The 26304-nt window shown below is 45.8% G+C and overlaps 1 protein-coding gene across 2 annotated transcripts in view; it reads right to left on the reverse strand.

The window, feature by feature from the left end:
- Positions 1-232: 232 nt before the first annotated feature.
- Positions 233-26304, reverse strand: part of grk3 (G protein-coupled receptor kinase 3) — a 69769-nt gene continuing 43697 nt past the window's right edge. For both annotated transcript variants that reach the window (XM_007901920.2, XM_042337252.1), the window contains 16 exons: positions 25247-25308; positions 24296-24347; positions 21545-21636; positions 20575-20674; positions 17439-17517; positions 16950-17080; positions 15887-15981; positions 15396-15503; positions 13874-13940; positions 13108-13208; positions 11857-11923; positions 11121-11216; positions 10545-10707; positions 9324-9460; positions 2420-2533; positions 233-1870 (listed from right to left, as the gene is read on the reverse strand). In XM_007901920.2, coding sequence (XP_007900111.1) covers positions 1709-1870; positions 2420-2533; positions 9324-9460; positions 10545-10707; positions 11121-11216; positions 11857-11923; positions 13108-13208; positions 13874-13940; positions 15396-15503; positions 15887-15981; positions 16950-17080; positions 17439-17517; positions 20575-20674; positions 21545-21636; positions 24296-24347; positions 25247-25308 — 1626 coding nt within the window. In that variant the 3' untranslated portion in view covers positions 233-1708. The remainder of the gene's footprint in view (positions 1871-2419; positions 2534-9323; positions 9461-10544; positions 10708-11120; positions 11217-11856; positions 11924-13107; positions 13209-13873; positions 13941-15395; positions 15504-15886; positions 15982-16949; positions 17081-17438; positions 17518-20574; positions 20675-21544; positions 21637-24295; positions 24348-25246; positions 25309-26304) is intronic.

Below are 26304 nucleotides of genomic sequence, written 5' to 3' on the forward strand. Positions count from 1 at the left end.
GCAATATCTAAACTCTGATTAATATCTGACTCTTGTGTTACAACCAGTTTCGATAAAACAACGTAAAGCTGCTGTTCAAACATTTTGATAAACTCATGCCATTCAATCATCACTTCAAGATTTCTGAAGTTGTCACCATGGGATCTCAGTATATTAGATTTTAAACATTATGTACACTTTGACAATAATATCTATGATAAATATTTATTTTGTTTCCTGCTTTTTCTTTTTAACTGCTTGATTTTTTTTTAAGTCTGTTGGCACTTTGCACGTCTCGGTGGGAAAGAAGGGAAGGGAGGCTTTGCAATAAAAAGAGCCATGTGCTGTGAATATGACGTTTCAATCGCCCAGAGGAGTAACACTGCATGTCTCATGTACACGATGAGTGAAGCCTGGAGAGGTGCAGATCCAATAAATCTCGACAAGGAATTTCACAATCAAACGGAGAGCAGTAACTGGTTCAACACACTGAGACTAGGAGAATTCTGGCTCCACGGCTAGCTTCCAATCAAGTCACCAAAAATTGCCTACAGTAGTCAACTGGTCCATGTCTAGATAGCATCCGGCCATCACAGAAGTAAGATGGGTCATAATACTGTAATCAGGTAAACAGACATCCATAGAAACTTGAGCCATGTTTCTGGGGAAGTTGGCATTGAAGAGTGGCCGTGTTGTCGCCTACCAAACCCCAGTACCCTAGCAACAGAAACAAGCCACAAAGCAGCATTCAGTAGCCGTGGAAATGTAGCGACAGCTAACATATCGAGGTTATTAACATGTTGAAAAAATATGCAATCCAGCAATCGTTCTCTTGTAACCATAGAAACACTGCAATCAACCATTGGGGGGGGTGGGGGTCGGAAGAGGAGGGGGAATTAAGTACCAACGCACGCACCACTGCGTTTCACAGAATATAACAAAAATAAAATGCAACTGCTCTGGTTACCAGGTGACAAACTGGCATCTGGTAATCAAGGGAATAAAGTGATCATACAATCCAACTGAAAATTCCAAGGCCCGGATGTTGGATACTAACGGAGAGCAGCATTCGGTAACCATGAATATGTGGCAGAGGATATGTGAGACTGGGAGGTAAACCCAGGTCAAAATATTGATTAATGGCACCATGGCAACTCATAAATCAGCATTTCTAGAGCAGAGAAACCATGGCAACGGGTAGACAACTGACCATGCCTCAATGGTTTGCAATATGTTGTAGTCTTGGTGCTGGAGGAGAGGAGGTTCCTTCTGTCTCTAGTCTTGTACTTCAACGCTTCCCAAAGTAGTTCTTCCTTGCGATCCTCCGGCCCCTCTGATATGAAGTGAAGGACGCCCGCCAGGAGCCCGATGGCACGTGACACAAAGCAAAACAGTTTCCAAATGCGTTTGGCATCCTCTGGTCTATTCCTGCAGAGTTGGCTCATGAACTGCAGCTGCAGTCAGTCACTGGCGCTGCACTCATTTGTCAATACTTTCAATAGAAAATACACAGCGGACTGTTCCAAAAGTCTCTTATACACGTGTGTGTGTATATATAAGATATATATAGAGACACACACACATATATATGTAGATACCCACCCTGGTTGTGGGATTGTATATTTAGCTAATAACAACACGCTGGACCACATATGAGTGATTATAGTAGTTTGCACAAAACATCCTCAGATCTTTCACTTTCTTTTCCCCCACTCACACATCATCTCGCTTAAAGGCCGTTGCTGTTCCTGTGGCTGAGGGGGGGTTTGGTGAGCTCGACCACCGCCGAACGCGACTTGTTCAGAACCTTCGGAGCCCTCCGCAGGACCCTCTGAGCCTCGTTAAAGGCTTCCGTCAACTCTTTCTTCCACTGGATGAACTCCGGGTCACTCTGAATAATACAAGTGTGTTTAAAAAAAAGTCAATGCTGCAACCACATTCTCCTTTCTTCTCCCCTCCCCATCTTTCCTGGTGGATTTAACTCATACTGGGAGTACCTACTGCTGCTGCTAACCTGCTACTTCACCCAAATTGCCACCGAGCCTAGAGCTAAGATGGCATCCAGTCTTTTACCCTTTCCTCTTTCAACTCTTCCTGTCCTCTCCCCTCCTCAGCAGGATCCACACACGGGCATTTTCCAGCTGAGGCCAGACAGAAATTGCTATGAGTTCTGCATTTTATCGCAATCCAATGCTCCCTTCCCCGATTGAGGTTAGTGATCTCAGTGTAGATCTGGATTCTAACCTGTGACCTGCATGGCCCTGTCTATGTGCCTTTGCCAAATAGGCCAATGGGAGGCACTGAAGTGACTCGTCAGAAGAAGGTACTCTGTGCTGGGCTGAATGTGATACTGAATATCAAAGATTAACATTTTCCAAACACATTACCCTGACTGACCAACCTATCTCCAGGTTGATGGTCCCATCTGTATGCCACTCACCTCACACTGCAGAACGAACTGCTTTCCTCCCTTAATCCGTAGAAGAATACATTTCTTGTCCTTAATCTGCGTGTCCTCCACAGAAACGATCTGCTCCATTGTCAGCAGGCTTTGCTGGATCACAAAAACACAGAACTAAATTTATTTAGTTGAACCATAAAAATGTTCCTTTTATTTCAATTCAAAAAGAACAATTTTCAGTGGGTTTTGCTCTGAGAGCTTGTCCAGGCTTGAAAGGTCAAATGGCCTCCTTCTGAGCTGTAAATTTCTATGTTTCTATCTGATCGATGCTGGGGTTATGGCAGCAAAATGTATTCCAAAACTACTGATTCCCAAATCCAGGGCATAATGGGGTTAGAGCTGAAATATATCTTGTGAATGAAGGCAGAATCTCAGATAATGGCATGAACAGGCACTGCATTAACAGGTATCAGGACTGACACAGAGGTAAAGGCTGAGAAATTAACTCACTTTTAATAAACCTTTGATGGAAGACTGTTTGCTAAACAGGGAGTTACTGCCACCCTCTGCAGACTGACCCGATAATACCAGTGTGAGTGCAATTGTGCTCAATGATGGGACACTGAGAAGCATATTACTACCATTGCACCAGATGCAAGAAACACCAGATTGAGAATCTGACTGATGGGAAGAAAGAGAAAGCTCATCAAGGTAACCAGGGCAGCCCAGGCACCTGCCTATCACAAGGAAGGTTTGGATGAAATAAGGCCTTCAGCCTATTAGATCCCATTCTTCCACAACTCCCACTTCTGTCTTCCCATTATAGTATCATGTTGTTTCTTAAACGAGGCTTGTTCCTCAGTTACCATCCTTCTTCCAGTTGTTGATCAGACACTTTGAAGAAATAGTGCTTGTCCTAAAACTGTGCTTCACACCCCTTGAACCTGTGATTCTGATTCCAATTTGCATTTACACAGTCGTTTTCACATACGTTGAACATCTGAGTGCTTGACAATTACAATGGGGAGCAGGGAGAAGGGAAGAAGAAAGGGTAGCTAGCCTGAAAGATTACGGAGGGAGTGAGGAACAAAAATAGAATAAAATGAACAGGTGATGCAGATAGGAGAGCACAGTTGGAGGAGATTGCAGAGGAGGGGAGAAATTGGGAAGAGCTCAGATCTAAATTATTTGTCCAGTTTATTAAATGACAGGAGGCTGCTCATCTTCCAGCAGACTGCAAAAATCCAATAAACAAGTGAAAATGGCTCATCCCTTAAGCAGATGGAAGGGGACTTGTCCTCTTCCATCTCCAGCTCCCATAGGAGGTAAAACCAAGGCACAAATTCCAACAATCTGCTTCCTGCTAATATTCCATTAGCACCTGGTCTCGTCAATTTGAGATGGGATCTTGGAAACAGAGTCAGATGGCAGGCAATTCCAGGTCAATCTTGTGTCTCCAGTGCCTTATGGTATGGTTATCAAGCTACCGGCCCATCTCCAACCTCCCCTTTCTCTCCAAAGTCTTGGAAAGAGTTGTCGCCTCCCAACTGCGCTCTTTCCTCTCCACCCATTCTCTTTTTGAACCCCTTCAGTCAGGTTTCCGTGCTGCTCATAGCACAGAAACTGCCCTGGTCAAGGTCACCAATGACATCCTGACCATCTGTGACCAGGGCTCCCTCTGTCTCCTCGTCCTCCTCGACCTATCGGCAGCATTCGATACGGTCGACCACACTATCCTACTCCACCGCTTGTCCTCCCACCTCAACTTTCAAGGCACTGTCCTTGAATGGTTTAGGTCGTACCTTTCTCACCGTCTTCACTTCGTCTCAACGAATGGCTTCTCCTCCACCCCCCGTACTGTCTCATGTGGTGTCCCTCAGGGCTCTGTCCTCGGTCCCCTCCTCTTCACCCTCTATATGCTCCCCCTTGGTGACATCATCCGCAAACATGGGGTTAACTTCCACATGTATGCGGATGACACCCAACTCTACCTTTCCTCCTCTACTCTCAACTCCACGACCACCGATGTCCTGACAGCCTGCCTGTCCGACATCGAGTCCTGGACGAGAGACAACTTTCTTCAGCTCAACGTGCAAAAAACCGAGGCCCTCCTGATTGGCTCACGTCAGCGCCTCCGCACCTCAGGCGCTGACACCATCAGCATCCAAGGCTGCACTCTCCACCTCTCAAAGCCAGTCAGGAACCTCGGCGTTTTGTTCGACCCTGAGCTGTCCTTTCTCCCTCACATCCGCACCACAACTGGCACCGCCTTCCATCACCTCCGGAATATCGCCAGATTACGGCACTACCTCACCCCTCACGCTGCTGAAACCCTGGTTCACGCCTTTGTCACCTCAAGGCTGGACTATGGGAACTCTCTCCTCGCCGGCCTTCCCGCCACCTCCCTCCACAAGCTGCAGGTCATTCAGAACTCTGCAGCTCGTGTACTGTCCCGCACCAGGCTTCGGGACCACATCACTCCCACCCTCGCTCGCCTCCACTGGCTCCCCATCCCCCAGAGGATTGATTTCAAGATCCTCATCCTCACCTACAAGGCCATTCACGGCCTTGCTCCCTCCTACCTCTCCAACCTACTATCCCCCTACCTACCTGCCCGTACCCTCCGTTCCTCTGGCTCCGGTCTGCTCCACGTCCCCCGCCCCAACCGCCCTACTATCGGTGGTCGGGCCTTCAGCCTCTCAGCCCCGAGGCTCTGGAACTCCATCCCCCAGTGCCTTCGCCTTGCTTCCTCCCTTTCCTCCTTCAAGGCCGGTCTCAAAACCTTTCTCTTTGACCGTGCCTTCAGCTCCCCTCTCGACTCTCTTCCTCCTCCTCGCTCCCTCCCTTCCCTCCCCTCACCCTGACCATTTCCCCTCCTCTCTCCCTCCCTTCCCTCCCCTCACCCTGACCATTTCCCCCCTGCTCGGGTCATGACCCAACTGTGCAGCGCCTTGGGACGTCCTCCTGACGTGAAAGGCGCTCTATAAATGGAATCTTGTTGTTGTTGTTGTTGTTGTTGTATGACTGACTCTTAGAAGCTCACTGTAAACAGACGTTCAGTGCTAACTGTGCTGGCTAAACTACCTTCCACAAATTATTACCCTGTATAAATATTCAATAATAAGCAATGTCCATGGAGAAGGATCTGAGTTTCATTCTGCCTTTGGTCTCTTCATATGGCCTTGAGGGGGTGGCTGGGACCTGTCTCTCCAGGTGGGACACTTCACAGTTATCAGGCTCTCACCAGGCCAGACCGTACGCACCTCCCTAATGTATAATCTGTCCTGTTGGACTGGCTGGAGTGCAAAGTACACTCCTCAGACTGACCGCTGAGCTCCAAGCGTCAGGTACGCTGTGCCTAGAGAGCAGACCAGACCAAACCACAGAATCCAAACTATGTAGGAGCCACACCACATACCTTTGCTGCATTGCCTCTGAGCTGCTGCTGCTTCTTCCCATTACAGGGAGGAAAATTCATCCCAGGAAGGTTTTTTTTAAGAAAAAGAGAGCAACGGATTCATACCAATCCCAATTAGAGACCATTTCAAATCAAGAAAAATCTAATTTGCCTCAAGTCAGTTCTAATTTGCCTCTAAATGCGTCAAACCTGTACTGCGACACGTTTATTACGAAGTGTATTTTGCACTTATAAACGGAAATTGCACTAGAATTTGCCTATTTGAGTAAGTGAGGGGCAGGTTAGCCTTTCACTATCTCTGACTTATGCCCCTTGCTGGTGTGAGGAATATCAGCAATGCACTCTGTTGGCTCAATACCATCATGGTGGCAATTAATCATTGTTCCCCATTGGTGGGCGAGCCTTCAAACATCTACCCCCACTTTCATCCTGCATTCCCTCTGCCTTGACCCCTCCCTCTCCATCTTCAAAACCCACCTTAAGCCCCCCCCCCCCACTCTTCTACTGTGTTTTCAGCCACCTGTCCCCTTGGCCCCCAGCTTGGGCTCTCAGTCCGTTGTGAGAAGCACTTTGAGATGTGCTGACCTGAAAGGCATTGTATAAATGTAAATTGTTGATCTATTTGAGGACACTGCTCCCTCTATTCTCTTTCCTTTTCCTTCTTCTGTCTGACACGATTGGGGGCCAAATACCAATGCTTCAGGCCCTTCCACCTCGGTGGTGGTGGGTGGGGGGAGAAAAAGGAGGTACTGCAACTGTGTCTAATTCTGTCCTCACCCAAAGGCCATACTTTGCTGTAGTTGCTCTCTGGTTAGCAATCAGGAAGGGGAACCTGACCAATTTTTACATAATTAGTTCTGATCCTTTAATAATAATTAGTGGAACCCATGGATGCAGAACAGCAATTTAGGCATAGCAGGGCAGAGTAGGCATCACACTGCCTTTGACAGCGGACATCTTAAATTTGCTACACACATAAAACAACATTGCACACAACAAACACGGCATCAGGGATGTCACGGTCCAATGTAGCAGCACAAGAGCACCCCCCAAGGATCAATTCTGACCTTGGGCCGGGAGGGAATCAGAGCAAGCTGAAATCCAGTTTTATTCCATAGCACAGATCAGCAGCGTAGCCGGAGGGCATCGACGGGCCAAGGGAACAAGCGAGCAATGGCGACGGGCGTGGGATGGACCACGGGCGCGGGTGGGCCTTAGAGATGGGCAGGGGAGTGTGTTACATAGTCATAGGGCATCGGCGGGCTATAGAGACAAGCGAGCCGCGGGGAAGGGATGGGCTGGTCACGGTGACGGGGGGGGTGGGGGGCTGGTACGTAAGGCAAGGAGAAGGGAAGAGACAGAGAAAATGTGGAATGGAGAAAGAATAGCGAAATGTTTTGCGAAATTTTCATTAAATCGCATCGTGACATCCCAGCAGAACACTCAGAAACTTCAACTATAGCATGAGGGAGTGGGGCGGATGCTATAGTTTGACAGCATTGTTCTTACCAGCCTACGTCTTTTATAAATAATCCAGGCATCCTAAGTGGAAATAACATGACAAATCCTTTGTTTGATTAGATCTCACTGTATAGAGTGCTGATGCACTAATCTATTCAATGCAACGAAAGCCTGTTAGAACTAGAACAGGTTTAAACCTTTAGATTCAGCCTCATGCCTGATACTGTGATCATTCAAAAGCGAAACAGGTTCAGGTATAAAACCCATCCCACTCTGTGTCCCTGCTCTTCATGCAGAGAAAGCAGAGGTCCGAAATTACTCACCATCTAACATTTTAAGATTGTACCGAATTTGAGAAAATTCTTGAATTCAGCCTTAAATTTGGGAGTTGGTGTCTTTCAAAGAACCATGAAAAACTTTTCCAAATTAAGACAGTATTGAAGAATTATCCAAAAAGGCATAACAAATTTCAGACCTCTGATCTTAATAGCTGAACACCAATAAACAATTATATAAGGTGCCTTTACTGCAAAGGAGATAATTCATTTTCCATAAAATGGAAAATCTTTGAACTCTCTACAAAGGTTGTTTAAGACTTGAACATTGCTCCGTTGCTTTGGAGGCTCAGGATTCGAGTCCCTCTCATACTGCTGTGAGGCATCCTCCCCTCGCCCAGCTTGCAACCTCTCTCATCACGCCCTTTTGTCTCTCCGTTTTAGTATTAATTCTGGTCATTACTCCTTTAAATTTCCCCCATCCTGTTCCTCCTGAAATGCCACCTCCTTCCCGTGTTACAACTCGGCTCCAACACTTGCTCCAACACTTTTCTGCAGCGCCTTGTTTCTCTGAAACTCCTCTCCACCCTCACTCACTCTGCAGCCATTGAAACCCCGGACCTCATGTCAATCAAACACACTGCCTCCCTGACTTCTCGTTTTCTCTGGCCGTTTCACTGTGACCCTGAATAAACATGATCATTTCCATTACGCGAAAAACTACCACATGGATTTCCCATATCAGGATGCACAATTTAGCAGCCAGACACAGCAGATAGGTAGCCTGCTCCAAGTCCTGCCATTGTGTACTCACCGACAATCATGAGAGCAGTGGCAGATGGACAAAGCCCCCAGGGAAGTGGGTAGGAAAGAGGAAAATGACTTCAGCTTCGCTGTCTGACTCCCTGAACAGAACAGGCTGGATCAGGGGCTGACAGCAGATTAAGCCCCTGCTCCAGGTCCATAACTTCAGCTTGAACTGCTTCAATAGGCAATTGGCTAATTTCACCTCCTCACACTCCACTGACACTGTATCTATCACCCATCTGTGACTGACACTCAGTCTTTCTCACCAGCAGAGCACACACCCAGAGGGTTAAATGACAGACACATGTACCTACTCTGCACCCAGCACAATCTATATCATATGTAGTAAATATACGAAACACAAACACACCAGAACTGCAGTGAGAAGACACTCTCTGCGAGTCTGCACAGCATTACTCTCCTTTGAGCATTTGTTTCCTCCCAGGGCAACTGTAAGCCCCTATCTCACTCTTAGTGGTTAACTGTACCCCACAATTTGTCATCGTGTGGAGTCATGTATGGTTAGAGCATTCGCCTCGCAATCAAGAGACTTGGGTTCAATTCCCGGCAGGGCGAAATGTTGAGCAAGTTTCCTTACTCCACACGCCTCTGTTTAACTAGCAGTAAGTAGGAATCCGGTTGCTAGTCGATTGGCGGATCGCTTTTCTGGGGGTTCCTTCCTTCCTTCTTTTTTCCTTCCTTCCCCCCAAAAATAATAGTGGTCATTTCAATCCACGACTGTTTGTGGGACCCTGCTGTGCGCAATTGACTGCTGCGTTTCGCCCACAAAATATACAGTCAATTCACTTTATAGCATATTCTGCGAAGAGCTATATCAAATGCAAGGATTATTATTATTATCTTAGGTCCTCTATAAGACACAGCGGAGGCTGATATCATGTGCTCGATACTCATCACTACCCTCCTCTTGATGAACATAGTGACATCCCTGTCGCTCACGCAAAGCCGGCTGCCCACTTACCCGGGACTCTCCCTCTCCTCTCCACTCCAGACGATTGGGAAAGAGGTAGAAATAGCGACGCTGCCACTGAGTAAGGAATGGACTTCCGAGCTTCAGCATGTAGCCATGCATGATGCAGTCTTTGCCCAAGGCATAATCTGCAAAGAAGCAAATACACAATCAGCCTGGATTTTTGTCACTTTTATTTGATTATTTTCTTTTCATTTTATAACTTTTATTTATTAATTTGACCATAATTACTCCCTCCCTCACTTGACTTGCCATCCTACCTACCTACCTACCTTTTTGACTGAGCTTTTGGTTATTCTTCCCCCTCCCCGTCTCCCCTGGGCTCCCACCCCCAGCTCGGGTGCTACAGCAGGATTGTTAAGCGCCTTGGGGTGTCCTCCTGACGTTGTGAAAGGCATTGTATAAACAGCAATTTGTATTGTATTTTCAGCGCATTGGCACGTCCGATGTGAAAGGTGCTATACAAATGTAATCTTGGTGTTGTTATTGTAGTATTTGGATCCTCAGAATGGCGACACATAGAACTCATTTTGGTTTTGGAGTCACTCCTGCCCCGTACCTCAAATTCCCCCTGAATTTGGGATGTGCTCCTGACGTGAAAGGTGTATACAAATGTAATGTGTTGTTGTTGAATTCAGCCAGTGCCCGAGTTTCCTTGCTGCTCACTACCACGAGGGGGCATGAGATAGCATTCCAGCAGTACGGTCTATCTGCTCCATTTTTGCTCCTCTAGGTTGGAATTTAGAGTTAAACCTGTTTCCTCTCTCCCCACTCCCCTCACCCCCCTACCCGAGGGACTGACACTCAGTGGTTGGGTCACACACGCAGCTTCCTTTAACATAACTAAAATAGATTGTGCTTTATTCACAATTTCGTTTATTTTAATGTTTAATTTTTTTTACAAAAGAGGGAACTAGATAGAATCAGAACCTTCACTTGACAATGCGAATGGGACTTGTTGCAATCAGCTGTCAAGGCAACATCTCTACTTAAGCTAACTGCCTTAGCACTGACCACTCCAAGACCTCAGCATCTCGCACAGGGAGAACATAGCACCTCCAAGGGCACAGGGTAGACACGGTTCCTCATGTCAATGCTGGTTTGGAGCCAGTTCACTGCAGATGGGGCTTAATGTTAAATGTGAGTGTGACACTGCAGATTTTTTCCCCTATCACTTCTAGATATCTTCATGTTACACATTTGTGGCGTTACCTTCCTCGTGACCGAGTGTTTTATTCTTCGCTCTTTTCTTGGCCTCATTTTTATCTGTGTCAGTGTTCACCGCATCGTACACAGTCTCTGCCACCTCCTGCTGCCACCGCTCGGAGATCACTAGCGGGAAGTTCCTGTACAGCTCCTGATCACTGTCCAGCAACTGAAAGAGGGGAGAAGGAGGGTGGGGACAAGCAGCAGAGAGACAGACAGATGAGATGGACAGATGGGACAGATGTCATGGGGAGAGAAAAAACAAGGTGAGGAATAATATAAGGGGAAGTAAGCAACAGTAGAGTTATGAGAGAGAAGAGTCAAAGAGAGAGGGGGAAGAGGGAGACCAATAAGCATAGTTATATGCACAACACAGTCCCTTTCCCAGTACGACATGCCACCCCCCCCCCCCACACACCCAAAGAAAGGACACGGCCTCTATCCCAGATAGGACATGGCCTCTCCCCCTGGCAGGACACGGCCCCCAAGGGCGACATGGCCCCTCCTCCTGTAGGACATGGGTTGCCTGTGTGACACAGACAGAAGGACCCATTGACTGTGAGTGTACAGCGCAGACAATACCTTTATGCCTTTAGTGTCTTCTTCATCGAATGACCCAATGTCGAATGCATCAGCGGCATTGACCTCTCCTCGGGGAGGAATGAGTGGAGGCTGATACTGCAAACAAACACAGGACAGCTCATTGCGGGTTTGATTGGGTGGTTACAGTGATGTCTAACTGGAATTTCACAACAGAAACCTCTCAGTAGTGTTTTTGTGGAGGGAAACCTTTGCACAATAAAGGCCTGAGACAGGAATGGGGATATTACCAGTGAGGTAAGGGTCTGAATACAGTTCTGCTCATACAGGTCAATGCTGAAACATGAAAAAATTTGCAAGGCTCCAAGGAAAGAACGGGGGAGTGGGGACTAATTGGATAGCTCTTTCAAAGAGCCGGCAGAGGTACGATGGACTGAATGACCTCCATCTGTGCTGTAGGATTCGATGAATAAGTACTTGGGGTGCCAAGGTGCCCGGGCACTCACATCCCCACAGGACTGTAATGTCGAAGGCATCCCCCTCATCCTTACATTGCCCAGCAGCAGCCTGGCAACTAACAAAGAGCTCTCCTGGGTCACACAGGCTGTGCAGCAACTTTTACTCAGACCATGGGGGTGGGGGAAGCTTCCCACACAGTTCCTCACCTCAGGCAGAGCGAAAAAATGAAGAATATGGGAGAAGAAATTATGTGAATAGTTAACCTTTATATTGAGAAATAACTTTTTAAAGCACTTTATTGGAATTAGAAAGCACTTACCTTCTGCAAGTAGACTTGCTGCCAGTCAATACCTTTGAAAAACGGATGTTCTTTCACCTCAATTGCTCTGTGGGGACACAGCAAAATATTCTCATTATTTTGCTTCCTGCAGAAATGGACTGTGCAATGTCACAGTGCAAGGACAAGGTGGAAGGCACTTTACTTTGACACATTACATTTTTCTGGAAAGCATGAGAAGATAGCAGCTGAGAACACCCTGAACAAATCAAGCTGGTAGATTGTGTCCGTGGCTCTGTTCTGTCTCTGCTATGGCATCTCAATAATAATAATCCTTGCACTCTATAAAGAGCCTTATCACGTCTTCGAGACGTCTCAAATCTTCACCCAATGTCCAGCACAGATCACAAGATGATAACCAGTTTGAGAACCTCTGGGGTAGAGAGTGATTTGCCAGGAGTGGCTGTTTCAGGGATCAATTGAGGCGGCATATAAAAGAGAATTGGTCAAACACATGCAATGGAAGGATATTAGAGGGTTCGAGAATAGTGCAGGAATTGGGATGAGGATGGACAGCCTGACAGTGAAGCAAAACAAGGACACAAAAAAAAATCTGGCTGAATTGCCTCCTACTGCGTCATACATTTATTTCTATGGTTCCATGTTGACCATTTGATATAAAATACAGCACCGAATGGCTGGCAATAAATTCACAATGGAGTAATAATTCAAGCCCACTCTTTGCTGTTGTTCATTAGACAGGGCAGTTCTGCTCTGCTACGTCAAGATCAAAATCACTTGATTGGATTTCAGGGCCTTTATTAAGACCAGGGCCAAATGTTGTTCGTCTGAACCGCTGAGCGCCTCCAGCACAAACTCCCACCGACCCTGACTTCCACGTCCCAGCAACAACTTGCATTTATATGCCAACCTTCACACACGGTAGCGTCACAGAGCGCTTGACAGTTGTGAAGTCTAACCCTGAGCCAGGGGAAGAGGGAGGGGGGAGGTGACCATAAGCACAATCAAAAAGGAAGGTCTTTGGGCGGGATTTAAATGTGGGGAGAGAGGGGGCAATGCGGAGGGATTGAGGGATGGAATTCCAGAGCTTCGGGGTGCAGTGGCTAAAGGCACGCCTGCCGATGGTGGAGTCGAGGGGGCGAGGGACGAACAGGAGGCCGGAGCCGGCCGAGTGGAGGCAGCGGGTGATGGAGTGGGGGGGTAAGCAAATTGGATAGGTAGGGAGGTGAGAGGGCATGACGGGCATGTCCCAGCACAGCAAAGGTAACCTACCCCCGGCCCAGGCAGCCCAGCCTCTTGCCCACATCCCGCTGGAGTAAACCTTCTAAGAGAGACTTCAACTCTGGAGAGAAGGAATCCGGTAATTCTACATTCTGTTGGAGAAGATTAAAAAAAAACCTTTTCAAATCCACACACTAATTTGTCCCTCACTTATTTACTTTCTTTTTCTCCCCACCTCCCTCCGCTTTCAGTCATAAAGAATGGACAGTGAGATAGATCTAAGTGCCTGTTTTACCCTTCCCTCTGGCCTATCCATCCTCCCTGACCTCTCGCACACCTGCAATGAGATTGTGAAGCCTTCTCATGGGTCGACAGGAGCGCTACTGCCAATAAGTTTGGCCCTGGTGGAACAAGCAGTGTATACAGATTACTTTGTACACACTAAACTGGTATCACACAGATTGGCAATGCATTTCTTACATTCCTTACGTTTAATGTGCCAATTGTCTGGAGAATTTGATCGGAGTCTGTGACCATGGCTCCTCCACTGTTTGGCAGAGCAGAGGATCCTCATTGAGTCAGAAATCTTATCGCCCCCTCTCCCCCATAGATCAGGGTCAATCTAGCATGATCAGGACAGGCAGGCACTGAATGCTGACCTTTGGCTCTGTGCTGTCTGAGAGTTACACAATTTTATTGAATATTAAATTGGTGTTAAACATTAATTTCTCATGAATCCAAGTGTAACGATTGATTTTTTTCTGCCTCACTCTCTGATTGCTGAATGGTATCTCTGTTGCGAGAGTGGCTTTCTTACCATGGTCAATGTCATGCGGTCAATCTCGTGCTTATCTTTCGTTTTGTGCTGCCGGAACGGACTGTGTCTGCAGGGAAGGAGATATATTAGTTACCTTACGGTGACATTGAAAACAGACCACTGTCCAGTTTGAAATAGCCGCACTGCGCAGAAAGGTCTCAGGATTCATCCCAAAAGCTGATCTCAGAGTGGGTGGACAGGCAAGAGGGGTGTGGAGAAATCCTTTCAGACTCAGCTACAATGCCTCCTACAGTCAGACACTCACTGCCCAGACCTAAAGATGAACAATGACCACTTGGCACTTGGAAAGTCAATGAGTGACCTTATATCCCCCTTCAGTGTGAGGCTCTGCACAAGACAGAGAAGAGGCTAAGGCTGGGGACTTAGTTAAGCTGATGGGAGGAAGCCATAGAAACGTCCGTCAAAAACCCTTTCCTCTTCGAATGGGGACATGTTGGCAAGAAGCTCGTCCAAGAGTCCAAAACAGTTACATGTCAGATTTCCTGCTTTGCGGCCTCGGCAATTTTTTTTTCAGTTATGGAATTGTACCTGGAGCATTTACAGAATGCATATATTGTACTGTGATGTTTATATGTTTTGGTGGTTACAGATTTACTACGTGGAAGTTCTCAGCGAAAATTATTCTGTGCGCAGTCATTTTCCTCTTGGCCATAAGGTTGCAGTTTTTCCATAGGAGAGTGCCTGGAAGCCTTGGCTCCAACCTAAAGGTTAGTGAGGTTTGGTGACTGACGCATTGCATAAGAAACTCTCCCGTTGCTATATCGACCAAGGTAAGAGGAAACTCGTTCCTTTTCTCCTTTCTCTTTGATCTCGCCAGCTTCTCTGACTTTTACTCTCTGAGCACTTCAAGGCCCCACTCACAACAATCAATGGGTGATTCCCGCAGGAGGTCGCTGCTGTGTCTCTAGCTCTTTATTGGATCACTCTCCACAGGCCCTTTATGGACAAACATCAAATGGTGCCAGTGTTACTGCTGCACTGGGTCCAATCAAGCCATGCTTCCTCTCAAATGTGAGGAACCGGCTCAGCCTCTGCAGCAGCACCCCAAGCACTAGTCTGTGGGGGTGGTTGAGGAGGCTGAGGTGGAGAAAAAGCTTTCCACCCTCTCACCCAATCCGTCAGTCTCATCTCTCAACCCCAGCTCTGTGCCATCTCACCTTATCCCTCAATTCCCCTATCCAGAAACACATCTCTCTTGAACACATTTCACCCTCAAAACACAGAGTCAGCTCACTTTACAGTATATTCTGTGAAGAGCTTTGAGACATCTCAACAATGTGATAAGACGTTATATCAAATACAAGGATTACTATTAATATTATTTGCACTGTATCTGCTCCACTCTCCTTCCCTTATTCCACACATCGGTGACCACTTGCCTCTTAACCTCCTGACTTTTACCTTTTCTGTCTGTTATTTGATTCCTTCAGCATATTGAATATTTTGTCTGGGCCCTCTCCACCCCATCTCTTGTGCAGTTGCTGATTAATCAATAACTTACCCTCGGAGTAGTTTGAAGAGCATGCAGCCCAGAGAGAACCAGTCTGCACTGCTGTCGTACGCCGTTCCTTTCTGCAATACCTCGGGGGCCATGTATCCATGGGTCCCACTGCACCAAGCAATACAAGCAATGAGGGCCATAAACAGGCTAATATTAACAAATTGGTTCATAAAAATAATAAAGGTGAACGGCCACCAATTGATTCGTAAGTCGTGAATCCTGCAGGTACATGAATGTTGCAGGCCGATCATCTAGAACTCCGCTCAGCGGCTGATTTGCCAAGTGTCCTCTCCCTCCTCCCCAATCCCTCACGCAAACCCTAACCAGCTGAATGTCCAGGTCAGTTCCAATTTTTTTTAAATCATGTACTTTAGATCTAACATCACATTCATTCACCCTGCAGCTGAATGGCAGGAACATAAAATATACAGCGAGGTACACACAGGGGGACAGAGGCGGGTACATAGAGGGATAAGACAGCAAGTACGTACACACTGGCGTGTGGCTTCTTTTTTGAAAAGTCACAGGCAAGTCCAAGGTCCGATATCCTCACGTGTCCGTGTTCATCCAAGAGAATGTTTGCTGGCTATAAAACACAAAGCGTAGTTTCCTCTGACCCATAAGGTTAAAACTACACAACACACCACCCCTTCTCTCTGTCGCCCGCAATCAGTCCCCACCCCCACACACCAGTCCCAGCTACTCACACACAAAACCACTAAATTAGAGTGGTCCAAGCTGGAGAAGCAAAGGGAAGCTAGCCAGACAGTACTCACAATGGAAAATTATGCTGTGTTAGCTGATTAAACTCCAGCCGCACAACATACACTCTGGGTATGTTGGCACTCACCGTCTTATAATACTAATAATCCTTGCATTTGATTTAGTTCATTTCACGTCTTTTAGACATCTCAAAGCACTTCACAGAATAGACTGTAAAGTGAATTGACTGTATATCTGTGGGCGAACCACGGCAGCCAATTGCGCACAGCAGTGTCCCACAAACAGTCGTGGATTGAAAATGGCCAATTTATTATTGTTTTGTTTTGGAAGGATTATTATTAGGTGTGGAGTAAGGAAACTTGCCCAAGGTTTCACCCTCACCTGCCTGGAATTGAGCCCAGGTGTCTCGCTTGCAAGGCGAGTGCTCTAGCCACTGAGCTACAGGACTCTACAGGACTTGGGCCTAATACTCTCCAGAATTAGGTAAGCAGACACATGGAAACTTCTGTGTGTAGGTGGTATACCTACGTGGAACACTCAGTCTGTTATGGATACTCTTAACAGTGGTGATGGTTTTTCCTGTGTGTCAGGCACCTGGCTGATCAATAAAAACCCTCTGACCATCCGCAAATCACTCCACTGGCCTGCACACCATACACACACACACACACAGAGCCCCCACCCACCGCTCCAGCCCCCTCCACCTGCACACCACTGAGATTCTGGAAGTTTAGCTTCCTTCCCTGTACACCAACTTACTTCCAGCTCACGGTCCACTACCGGTGTATGTATAGCTTCAGGTCTCTGTAAGCTACTATTGGGTACGCTTACCTTCAGGTCCCTGTACACTACGAATCGGTTATGCATGTGCTCCAGACCCAGGATAATCTCAGCAGCGTAAAACCTCATCTCTTTCTCGGAGAAGACACCGTGCTGTGACAGGTGGTAGTGCAGATCACCACCTGGAAACAGAACAAGCAGGTGGTTACCAAGGCGCAGCCCATCAGGGTAATGCCCGTCACTCAGGCTTGTTGACAAATCTGCACCCTGTTAAATGATTCCTTAGTCACCAGTTAACTGAATCACTGATTGGTGCAATACTAAGGAGTTGGCAAATAATAATAATCCCTGTATTTGATATTCTCGTGTTGTTGAGACACACCAGTCTCACTCTGGTGCATCTCAATGACTTGAGAATATCAAAAGCAAGAATTATTATTAATCAGAGTCCCAAAGCTACACAGCAACCAACGGTCATTGACTCCCTCCCATCCATGGCCCAAGATGTAAATTGTACTGTATTGCAAGTCCTTGTCTTACCATTCATCAGGTCGAGAATGAAGCAGAGCTTGTCAGGCGTGTGGAAGGCGTAGGTCATACAGACAATAAAAGGGCAGTCCTGGAATGGAAGAGAAAGAGACAACAGCTGAGCACAACATTACCACATTTTTACACTGTGCAGCAATTAAACAGACATCTCTCTTCAACCTCCAGGGCCAAAGGATGGAGACGACACCAAATTGAAAGCTAGAACAAGACTTTAATTGGCTTTTAATTTCCTCCAGAGGTGCCGAAATGAAGAAACCAGCCTGAGCCAATGCATCAATTCCCTCTATATACACATTTCTTTTCTTTCTCCCCACTACCCTCCCCAAGCTGTGCAATTGAGCGAGCCTGAAGGACAATGAGAAAAATAAAAATATTTTTAACAAATGAAGACAATAAGTAATAAGAGACAAATAGCAACGCACAGTAATTAAATCAAACCTTCGCTGGCTTAGGCAGTTGCACCGCAGTCTGTCATTACCACTACTATCGAGTTACAAACACAGATAAATAAATGTGAAAGAGTATAGTGCTCATTCACTGTCGCTCCAACACAGCAGGTAAACTAATTGGATCCACATTCTTAAAAGCTGTTTTGGGAGCTCGCTGCCATTAGCACAGTGCAGCTAATAAACCAGAGATCTGGCAGCATCACAGACACACCCATAAACAAACCATTTTATGGCAGTCAGTTGCACAATTTCACTTGTGTTGGGAACGCTGGAAATAAATAAACGGCACAGGAAATCCCAGAGTGCTGAACATAACACAAATGAGTTTGCACTTTCAATTCCCTTTTAGTTTACAAGTTTGAGCTGAGTTAAGGGCATGGGTTCCCTGAAAGGGGAAAACATCATTAACCCGTGGACTGCCCAGAGACTCTGATACCCAACATTAATGTGGAAAAACCTGCAGAATATTCAGAACTATAGAACTTTACAGCACAACAGCCCATTGGGCCTAATGTACTTGTAATGGTTCTTTGAAAAACCTATCCATTTGGTCCCATTTACTTCCTTTTTCCCCATACCATATCCCTGCAAATTGTTCCTTTATAAATATCTAATTCCCTCTTGAAAGCTAAAATGGACCACCATTACCGGCAAGACATTTCACATCAACCCAAATTCTCCTCATCTCTCCTATGGCTACTTTGGCTGTTGACTCACCAGCTATTGAAATAAGTATTCCCTATTTATTCTTATCAAAACCAAGCTTAATGTTAACTTGTGTGGAGTATTTGTCTGCTCACACCTCCATATCCTTAAACTCTGCCCAAAAACTGCACCCAATATTCTAGATGTAGCCTCATCGTTGATATAAGGTCAGAGTAATTCTGTTTCGACTGTCTTGCGATACAATCTTATAATAATAATCCCTCCAAAACAAAACAATAATAAATTGGTCATTTTCAATCCACGACTGTTTGTAGGACACTGCTGTGCGCAATTGGCTGCCGCGTTTCGCCCATAAATACACAGTCAATTCACTTTACAGCATGTTCTATAAAGCGCTTTGAGACGTCGAGAAGACGTGAAAAGCTCTGTATCAAATGCAAGGATTATTATTATTGTTGATTCATTTTGTTGAGAGCAGTTTCATATTGTCTAGCAACCTCCAGTGACTGATCAATAATCACACACGCATCCTTTTGCTTCCTCTAATGGGGTACCTAGTCATTGTGTGGATAGGTACTGTTTCTGGTTCCAATCTACCTTACATCCGTCTACCTTCATCTATCTATCTTCCACTTCAGCGTATCACTGGCTAAATTATTCCAGATGTTTTCAATTGTTGTTAGGCATAAACCCAGTTTATCCTCTTCACGATTTGGGACCGCTCTGGGAGTCGATCCTGCTTGAGTGGCACTATATAAATGCAAGTTGTTGTTGTTCTTGAAATCAAACTTGTCACGTGATAGCCATGGTTTGTGAGCTACACAACTCACCTAAAGAGTGTTTTTACCCCAGCTCCGCAGCCCAAACTATCTTCTCCTTTTGCTAAACAATGAATCCCCTTCTCCTGGTGTGAGGGTAGCTATTCATTGTACCAAATGAAACTCCATTCCCAGAGCAGTTGAGGGCTCATATCACAAGCTGTTTCCTTATAGATATTAATCACTTCGAGCTGATTGCGACAGGACTGTTCCTCATTCTGTAATTACTTCCCTGTTCTCTCTGTTTATTTTCTCTTCCCAGTGTCTGTGAGTCTGTCTGCCCTGCCGGCTACCATTTGTCTGTTTTTCTCCCTCTCAGGTCTCAGAGTCTGTTCCGAGGTGCTGCCACACGCTCTTGCTAACCTTGGCCTGTCACTTCGGATTCTCTCTTCACCCTCATGTGCACGCGTGTCTGTCTGCCTGACCCGCAATCTTCCAGGTTAATCAGTCATTTACCATCGCGGTGGGTGGGACCTTGATGTTTGCAAAACGGATGCCCACATTTCTCTATCAAAATAGCCATGACAGTTGAAGTGCTTTGAGACTTTTTGACGTGATGGGGCAATGGAAGAATGAAAGTTCCTTTTTCTTGGTGAGAGCATGGGAGAAGCATTTGCCTGTTCAGGTGGGCATTAAGGATCCCATGGCATTATTTGAAAAGAGTGTGTCTCCAGGTATCATAGTCAACAATCCTCCAAACAAAATTGTTCATTCACTTCACGTCTGTTTGTGAGCTCTGCTGATTCCGTCTCCCAGTGGACTGACTTCAAGATCCTCACCTAATCATCCCTTCACAGGTAACACCTTAATTCTGTGATCTCCCCCAAACCCACTCTTCTACTCATCTCCTCCGCACGGCAAACATGGCCCTGCAGTGCTTCCACCACCCACTCCTGGCTACTGTTAGTGGCAAAGGCTTCAACAACTAGGCCCCTGACCTCCGGGACCTGCTACCGCTGCACGTCAACCCTCTCAATCTGTCTTCAAATCCCGCGTAGAAATCTACATCTTTGAATGGCATGTACTGTCACCTTCCCCACTCCTCCCTCGTACGACCTCTTGTGAAACACTCCCGAGACATTTTCCAAGTGAAGGGCGCTTCTAAAAATGTAACTTTCTGTGTTGTTGAACTGACATTCTGGGCACTACACCTGCCACCCACCAGCAATATGCCAAGAAATTCTAAAGTCTCACCCCAGTGCTGACGAGTGATAACATGATCCGTTCATTAAGGGCTAACGTTTCTCCCTGTTTCATCTTGATTCGCTTTTTATCTAAGCACTTCATGGCATACCTGAAAATAGTAAATACAAGTAAATAATTACTCAGTACTTTTCCTCCCCAAGGTACAAATCACTAGGGAAAAACACACATCGATTTTATTTGTTCTGCTGGGTGTCTGACGCATGCGAAAATCCTTGGAGTATCCGATTCTGACTGAGAGTTCTACATATGCATGCCAGCTAGGCAATGGAAATTTATAATTTGTCTGGAATGGAATGCCCACTCTCTCCCCAGAGGGACACATCCTGTTTACCTGATTACGCAAAATATCAGCCAGAGGTTACCAAGGCCTGGGGAGTCTAGAGTGTGTGTTGGGTGCTGGAATTCAACCAGTTAAAACTGCACAGTTTGCCAATACGAGTGCTCTTTGGCAAGCTTCCCATTGCTTATCCTACAAGGACCACCTTATCTGTGAGGGCTTTGGCTTGCAGTCCCAAGAGGATAGTCATTTGTCATTAGATATCCAACAAGCATAGGTTTGAGAATTTACTAAGTTGATAGCAGGCACCCGTAACTCCTTGTAAGCCACTTGGTAGCAGCACAGCTCAGCTTAAAATGTGTGAGACCACTGAGCTATGGTTTCACGAGTTGGAAGAGCAGAGCTTCAGCAGCAGCAATTGGTGAAGCAATCAAGATGGATACCCAGCCATGGGTACATACGCATAATTTCGCACGATCCCTCGGGTAACTCACTCAACTCCTTGTGGTTTTCTACATGTAACATACCCCAATCTGTGTTAATCTTGTGTGTAACATAGCCCAATCTGCATTAGGTGACATACTCTAATCTATGTCCTCTTTTATATGTGGATTGAATATTAAATGCAGATTTACAAATAATTATTCCTAAAGAACTCTCATTTAAAGTAGAAATACTTACATTTTTCCAGTGTCAGCTTTCCTACATCCGTACACTTCTCCAAATCCTCCCCTCCCGATTATTCGATGTACACTGAAGTCATTCATAGTTAACTGGGAAACAATGGAACATGAGCATCATTCCAATGGACGATTTAGGACAGAAGATATTCCCTGGATATACTAACTTCAGATAGAGGGTATACGCCTTTCATTGTAGCATTTCTATATGTTAAGATACTTGTGCGACTGATGCCACGTCAGTGGGGACGTCCCAAGGCGCTGGACAGTCAGGGATTTGGACAGGGAGGAGGAAAGGTAGTGGGGTGGCCGAAGGCACAGTCGAAGAGGAGGGAATACATTATTGGCCCAAAACCCCACATTTTCTTAGCATTTAATATTTGAAAATTTTGAAAGACTCAGTCTTAATGTAGAACCCATGCTCCACAGATCTCAAAAAGAACTGGTTTCCAATTAAGTCTGCATCTCAAACATTTCCTAAATTCTCCACAATCTCACATTTTAAGTCAATAGCTTAAGGCTGAGCGTGAGAGTTTGTGAGTAAATTTCAGGCTTTCTCACAAACTCAGTTCTGATGTAAGGTCATCAGCCTGAAATGTTAACTCACTTTCCTCCCTCCATAGATGCTGCCTGACCTGCTGAGTATTTCCAGCGACGTCTGTTTTTATTTCAGATTTCCAGCATCTGTAATATTTTTTGCCTTTAATTTCAGGCTTTTGCTTGTTTATAAGCAGCAAATGACCTTGGGAGCTGTGTTGATTGCCGGAGATTTAAGAGCAGCAGATTGTGCAGTGTGTGACCGAGCAGTGAGACGCGTATGCATTGCAGAGCCACAAAAACAGAGCTGCGTAGTAACAAGCCGCACACTGAGCAATGGCAAAGCCTACCAGCCGCGGAGGTGCATTCGGACACAATAAAAGATTATGTTCAGTGGACTCGTGCCTAAAATAACTCCCGCCTCTGCCAGAAAAATCAACGGCACAAAGAGTCTCTTTCTGCTGAGCTCAATAGCCTCTGCATTGAGCCCAGACTGCACTACAAGAGTGTCACTCACAACCTCCACCGATCAATAAATAAAGGCTTGTGTTAACACTTTGCAAAATATAAAGATCGTGGAAAAAAGCCAAACAACTACTAAAGAAATTCAGCAATATGATTAACTCTTGCAAAAGGACCAACCGTAAAATCCTTTGTGCAGAGTTGAGTCTCTCTCGATCAAGCTCCACGTGGAAGAAATGCCAGAGATGTTTATTACATCAAAGCCATGTCAGACAATTGTTTTTGTTTGTGAGGGAGTTATAAACAGTGGAGATAACACTGAACAGTGGAGAGAGCAGTGGCGCAGGATCTTATTATTCTGTCTGTAAAAGCAGTGTAGAAACCAGTCACAAAAAGGCCACAAAGATTACCAGAACATAAAGGGATTTATATGTAAAATTCATTACACATAGTGCTCCACTAATAATAATAATCCTTGCGTCACGTCTTCGACACGTCTCAAAGCGCTTCACAGAATATACTTTAAAGTGAATTAACTGTATATTTTGTGGGCGAAACGAGGCAGCCTCTTTTGAATAGAGGCAAAAAGATCTGTGTACACATGGAAGTAGACTCAATGCCTGCCATTCCCCATAATGTCACCAAGAGGGAACGTGTAGATGATGAAAAGGAGGACCAAGGAGAGAGTGCTGAGAAACACAGTGGGGGATGGGGGGTAGGAGGAGAAAGAAACAGTTGAGGCAAGATTGAGAACCTGGGTTAGGTAAGAGAGAAGCCGTATATATAATATTGTGTAAGGATTGGAACAGAGTCAAAGTTTCCAAGTCACAGAAGTGCCTCCTCATTATCTCACAAGCTAAATACAGACGTAAACTACAGTAAGGGCAGAATCTCAACACAAACTTGACAGCTCTTAATTCAGCAAATTCTTACTAAAGACAGATAGACAGACAGTGAAACGAGTTTTGGCAGCTTTTCAACCTGCAGGGGCATCACATATGATCCTGATCAAGTCATCACACATTCGCACTTTCCAACAAGACTCTCTGGATAGTGATCAGAAGCAGAAATCCTGACGTCTTTTCCCCTCCTTATTTTGAGATCTGGACGTTAATTGTCATCCCCATTGTTGACCCGGTTAAGATCAACAACAAAATGAGGTGAGAGGAGAGGCGGTGGATGAGGATAGAGTGGTTGATGTTGTCGAAAGCAACAGAGAGGTAAGGAGGACGAGGGGGCAAAGGGAGCCCTGGTCTCAGATGGACATAATGACATTTGTCACTTTGACCAGGGCGGTTTCTGTGCTGTGGGTGGCACGGAAGCCCGATTGGAGGGGTTCGAGAAGGGAGTGGCGGGAGAGGAAGGAGCGAAGCAACAACTCATTCCAGGACCTTGGAGAGGAAGGGGAGGTTGGAGATGGGGCGGTAGTTAGGGAGTAGAGAAGATAACACACAAGGAATCAGTTTCTGAGCTGTTAGGTTTATACATTTCTCTCTCTTTATAAACACCTATATTGATTCTGCTTCTAAAGCCTTCGGGGACAGTGCATTCCACATTCTAACACCCCACTGTGCGAAGGCTTTGCATGAACAGGATGTGCCAAGCCTGCCACTGAGATCACAACACATCAAATAACTGCACTGTGAAATAACAGAGTATGCATTGTTCCGGTGGTTCTCTCTCACTGAAGCCCATGACACAACCCGAGGTGCAGGTACTACAATGAAGGTAAAGGTTCCTGGGCAGTACTTACGTGGATGTTTAGTTCTACATTCTTCCATTGGCAGAAACGCGTGAACTTGTCGCTGTGAAGGAAATGAGAGAAGACAATTAGTGAGAAGCTGCTGCTGTGTCTGTAATATTGAGGAACATAACGACTGGAGAAACACTGTGCGGGAGTGCGGAGGGAGACCCCGGTATGGAGCCCCAGGTCACTGCTTGCTGTGTGAGGAGCTGTGCTATGCTGCAGTCCAGAAGCCTATGAAAGTGCCTGTCGTCTGTTTGTTACCTCCATTGCAGATAGTGAATGTAACAGGTTGTGGAATATTTCTCATTTGAATGTACTTGGATCCATGACATTGGCTTGTGGAATGCAACCTTTGGCTAGCGGGATCTCAGCTTTTTAGTAAACACAAATCTCAAAGCCTCTGGCTAGTCAGAAATGAAAATCTGTAACCCAACATTGAAAAAGGCATTGGGGCGGGGAGAGGGACCCCACTCCAGAACATCTAGTTACATTCAATGGGCACAATATTAAATGTAGCACTAAACAGATCACAATATGTACTGCGAAGGCCGCTATATAAATTTAAGTTGTTGTTGTTATAACCATCCGTTTGCCAATAGTTTAAAAGAAAATTCTGTACTTTTAGGCAATTAGCAAGTTTGTACATTTCCATATACACCCATATGCTCACACAGTACTTCTCTTGTCTACGCTCACATCCATCTCTACATACATAATGTGTGCTTCTCTATAAAATAGTCCTTTTATTTGATGCAGAACCGTTCATGTTGGGAGGATGTCTCAAAACGCTTCACAGGATTTACTCTAAAGTGTGCATTTTGTAAGTGAGCACAGCAACCAAATTGCGCACAGCAATGTCTCGCAAACAGCCATGAAGTAAATGAATACTTCTCTATATGAACACACATTCACACATACAGATCTCTCTATATACACGCACACAGGCCCAGAACCTACCTTTCTATAAACTTCTGAAATATCTTCCCTCGTAGACTGTCACAAATCTCTTCAATGTATGGCTGAAGAGAAGGAAAGGGAATTAGATATAAAACTTAAAGAGGCTGTAGATCTGAATATGTACCAGATGGCAGGTGCTTCCACAGCTTCACAATGAACTGCAGGTTCACATTTATGTGCACATACACCACACATACACATCCATAGATAGATCCATTCACACACAAAAAAACACAACTACCTATAATAAAACTGAATCTTGGAAAGTAGACTCTGGCCATTTGCCTCAGACTAACGGCAGCTTCAAAGCAAGCGTGCAGTATGTGCGGCAAGGTCAATGTTTGTCCAGTGCTTTTCTGCACACAACACAGATTGGAAACCCAAACTTGTCAAGCTTTCCATCCCAGTCAGACTACTGCTGAGGTGGGGAAAGGTGCTGAGGAGCAGCCAGAGGGTGAATGGGAGATCACTGGAAAAATCATTGTCCTTGGCTGCTCTTTGTATCACAGTAACAGTGGCAAACATTCAGGAGAACACCACCTATATAATAATAATCCTTGCATTTGATAATAGTGCCTGATCACGTCTCAAAGCGCTTCACAGAATATACTGTAAAGTGAATTGACTGTAAATTTTGTGGACGAAACTCCCCGTTCTGGTGGGAAATGGTGTGAGCTGTAGGGAGAACTGAAGAAGAAGAAGGGGCAAGTGAAGTACTTTATAAACTGTGGCAAAGTCACAGAGAGATGTAGAGATGTAAGTCAAACTGTAGCTGTGTCCCATTCATACTGAATGCGTTTGCCAGTTACACAATGTTTTACTCACTGGAGATGCTATACAATGGACAGGGCATCCTCTCTCACCAGCATTTACTGCTCACAACCGCCATTCCCCTCAGCTGATGGGGACTCGAGCTACGAAGACCCTCAGGAGGTGGGGGGGGGAAACGGGGCAGGGATCTTGAGAACCAGCGACAGGAAAGCAAGACGACAGCAAACAGCAGAGGAATTCTTTATTCCCTACCATCGACTTAAAATGGGGGCAATTTTATCTGGTGC

Source organism: Callorhinchus milii, unplaced genomic scaffold (assembly GCF_018977255.1).
Source record: "Callorhinchus milii isolate IMCB2004 unplaced genomic scaffold, IMCB_Cmil_1.0 Scaffold8, whole genome shotgun sequence".
Taxonomy (NCBI): Eukaryota; Metazoa; Chordata; class Chondrichthyes; order Chimaeriformes; family Callorhinchidae; genus Callorhinchus; species Callorhinchus milii.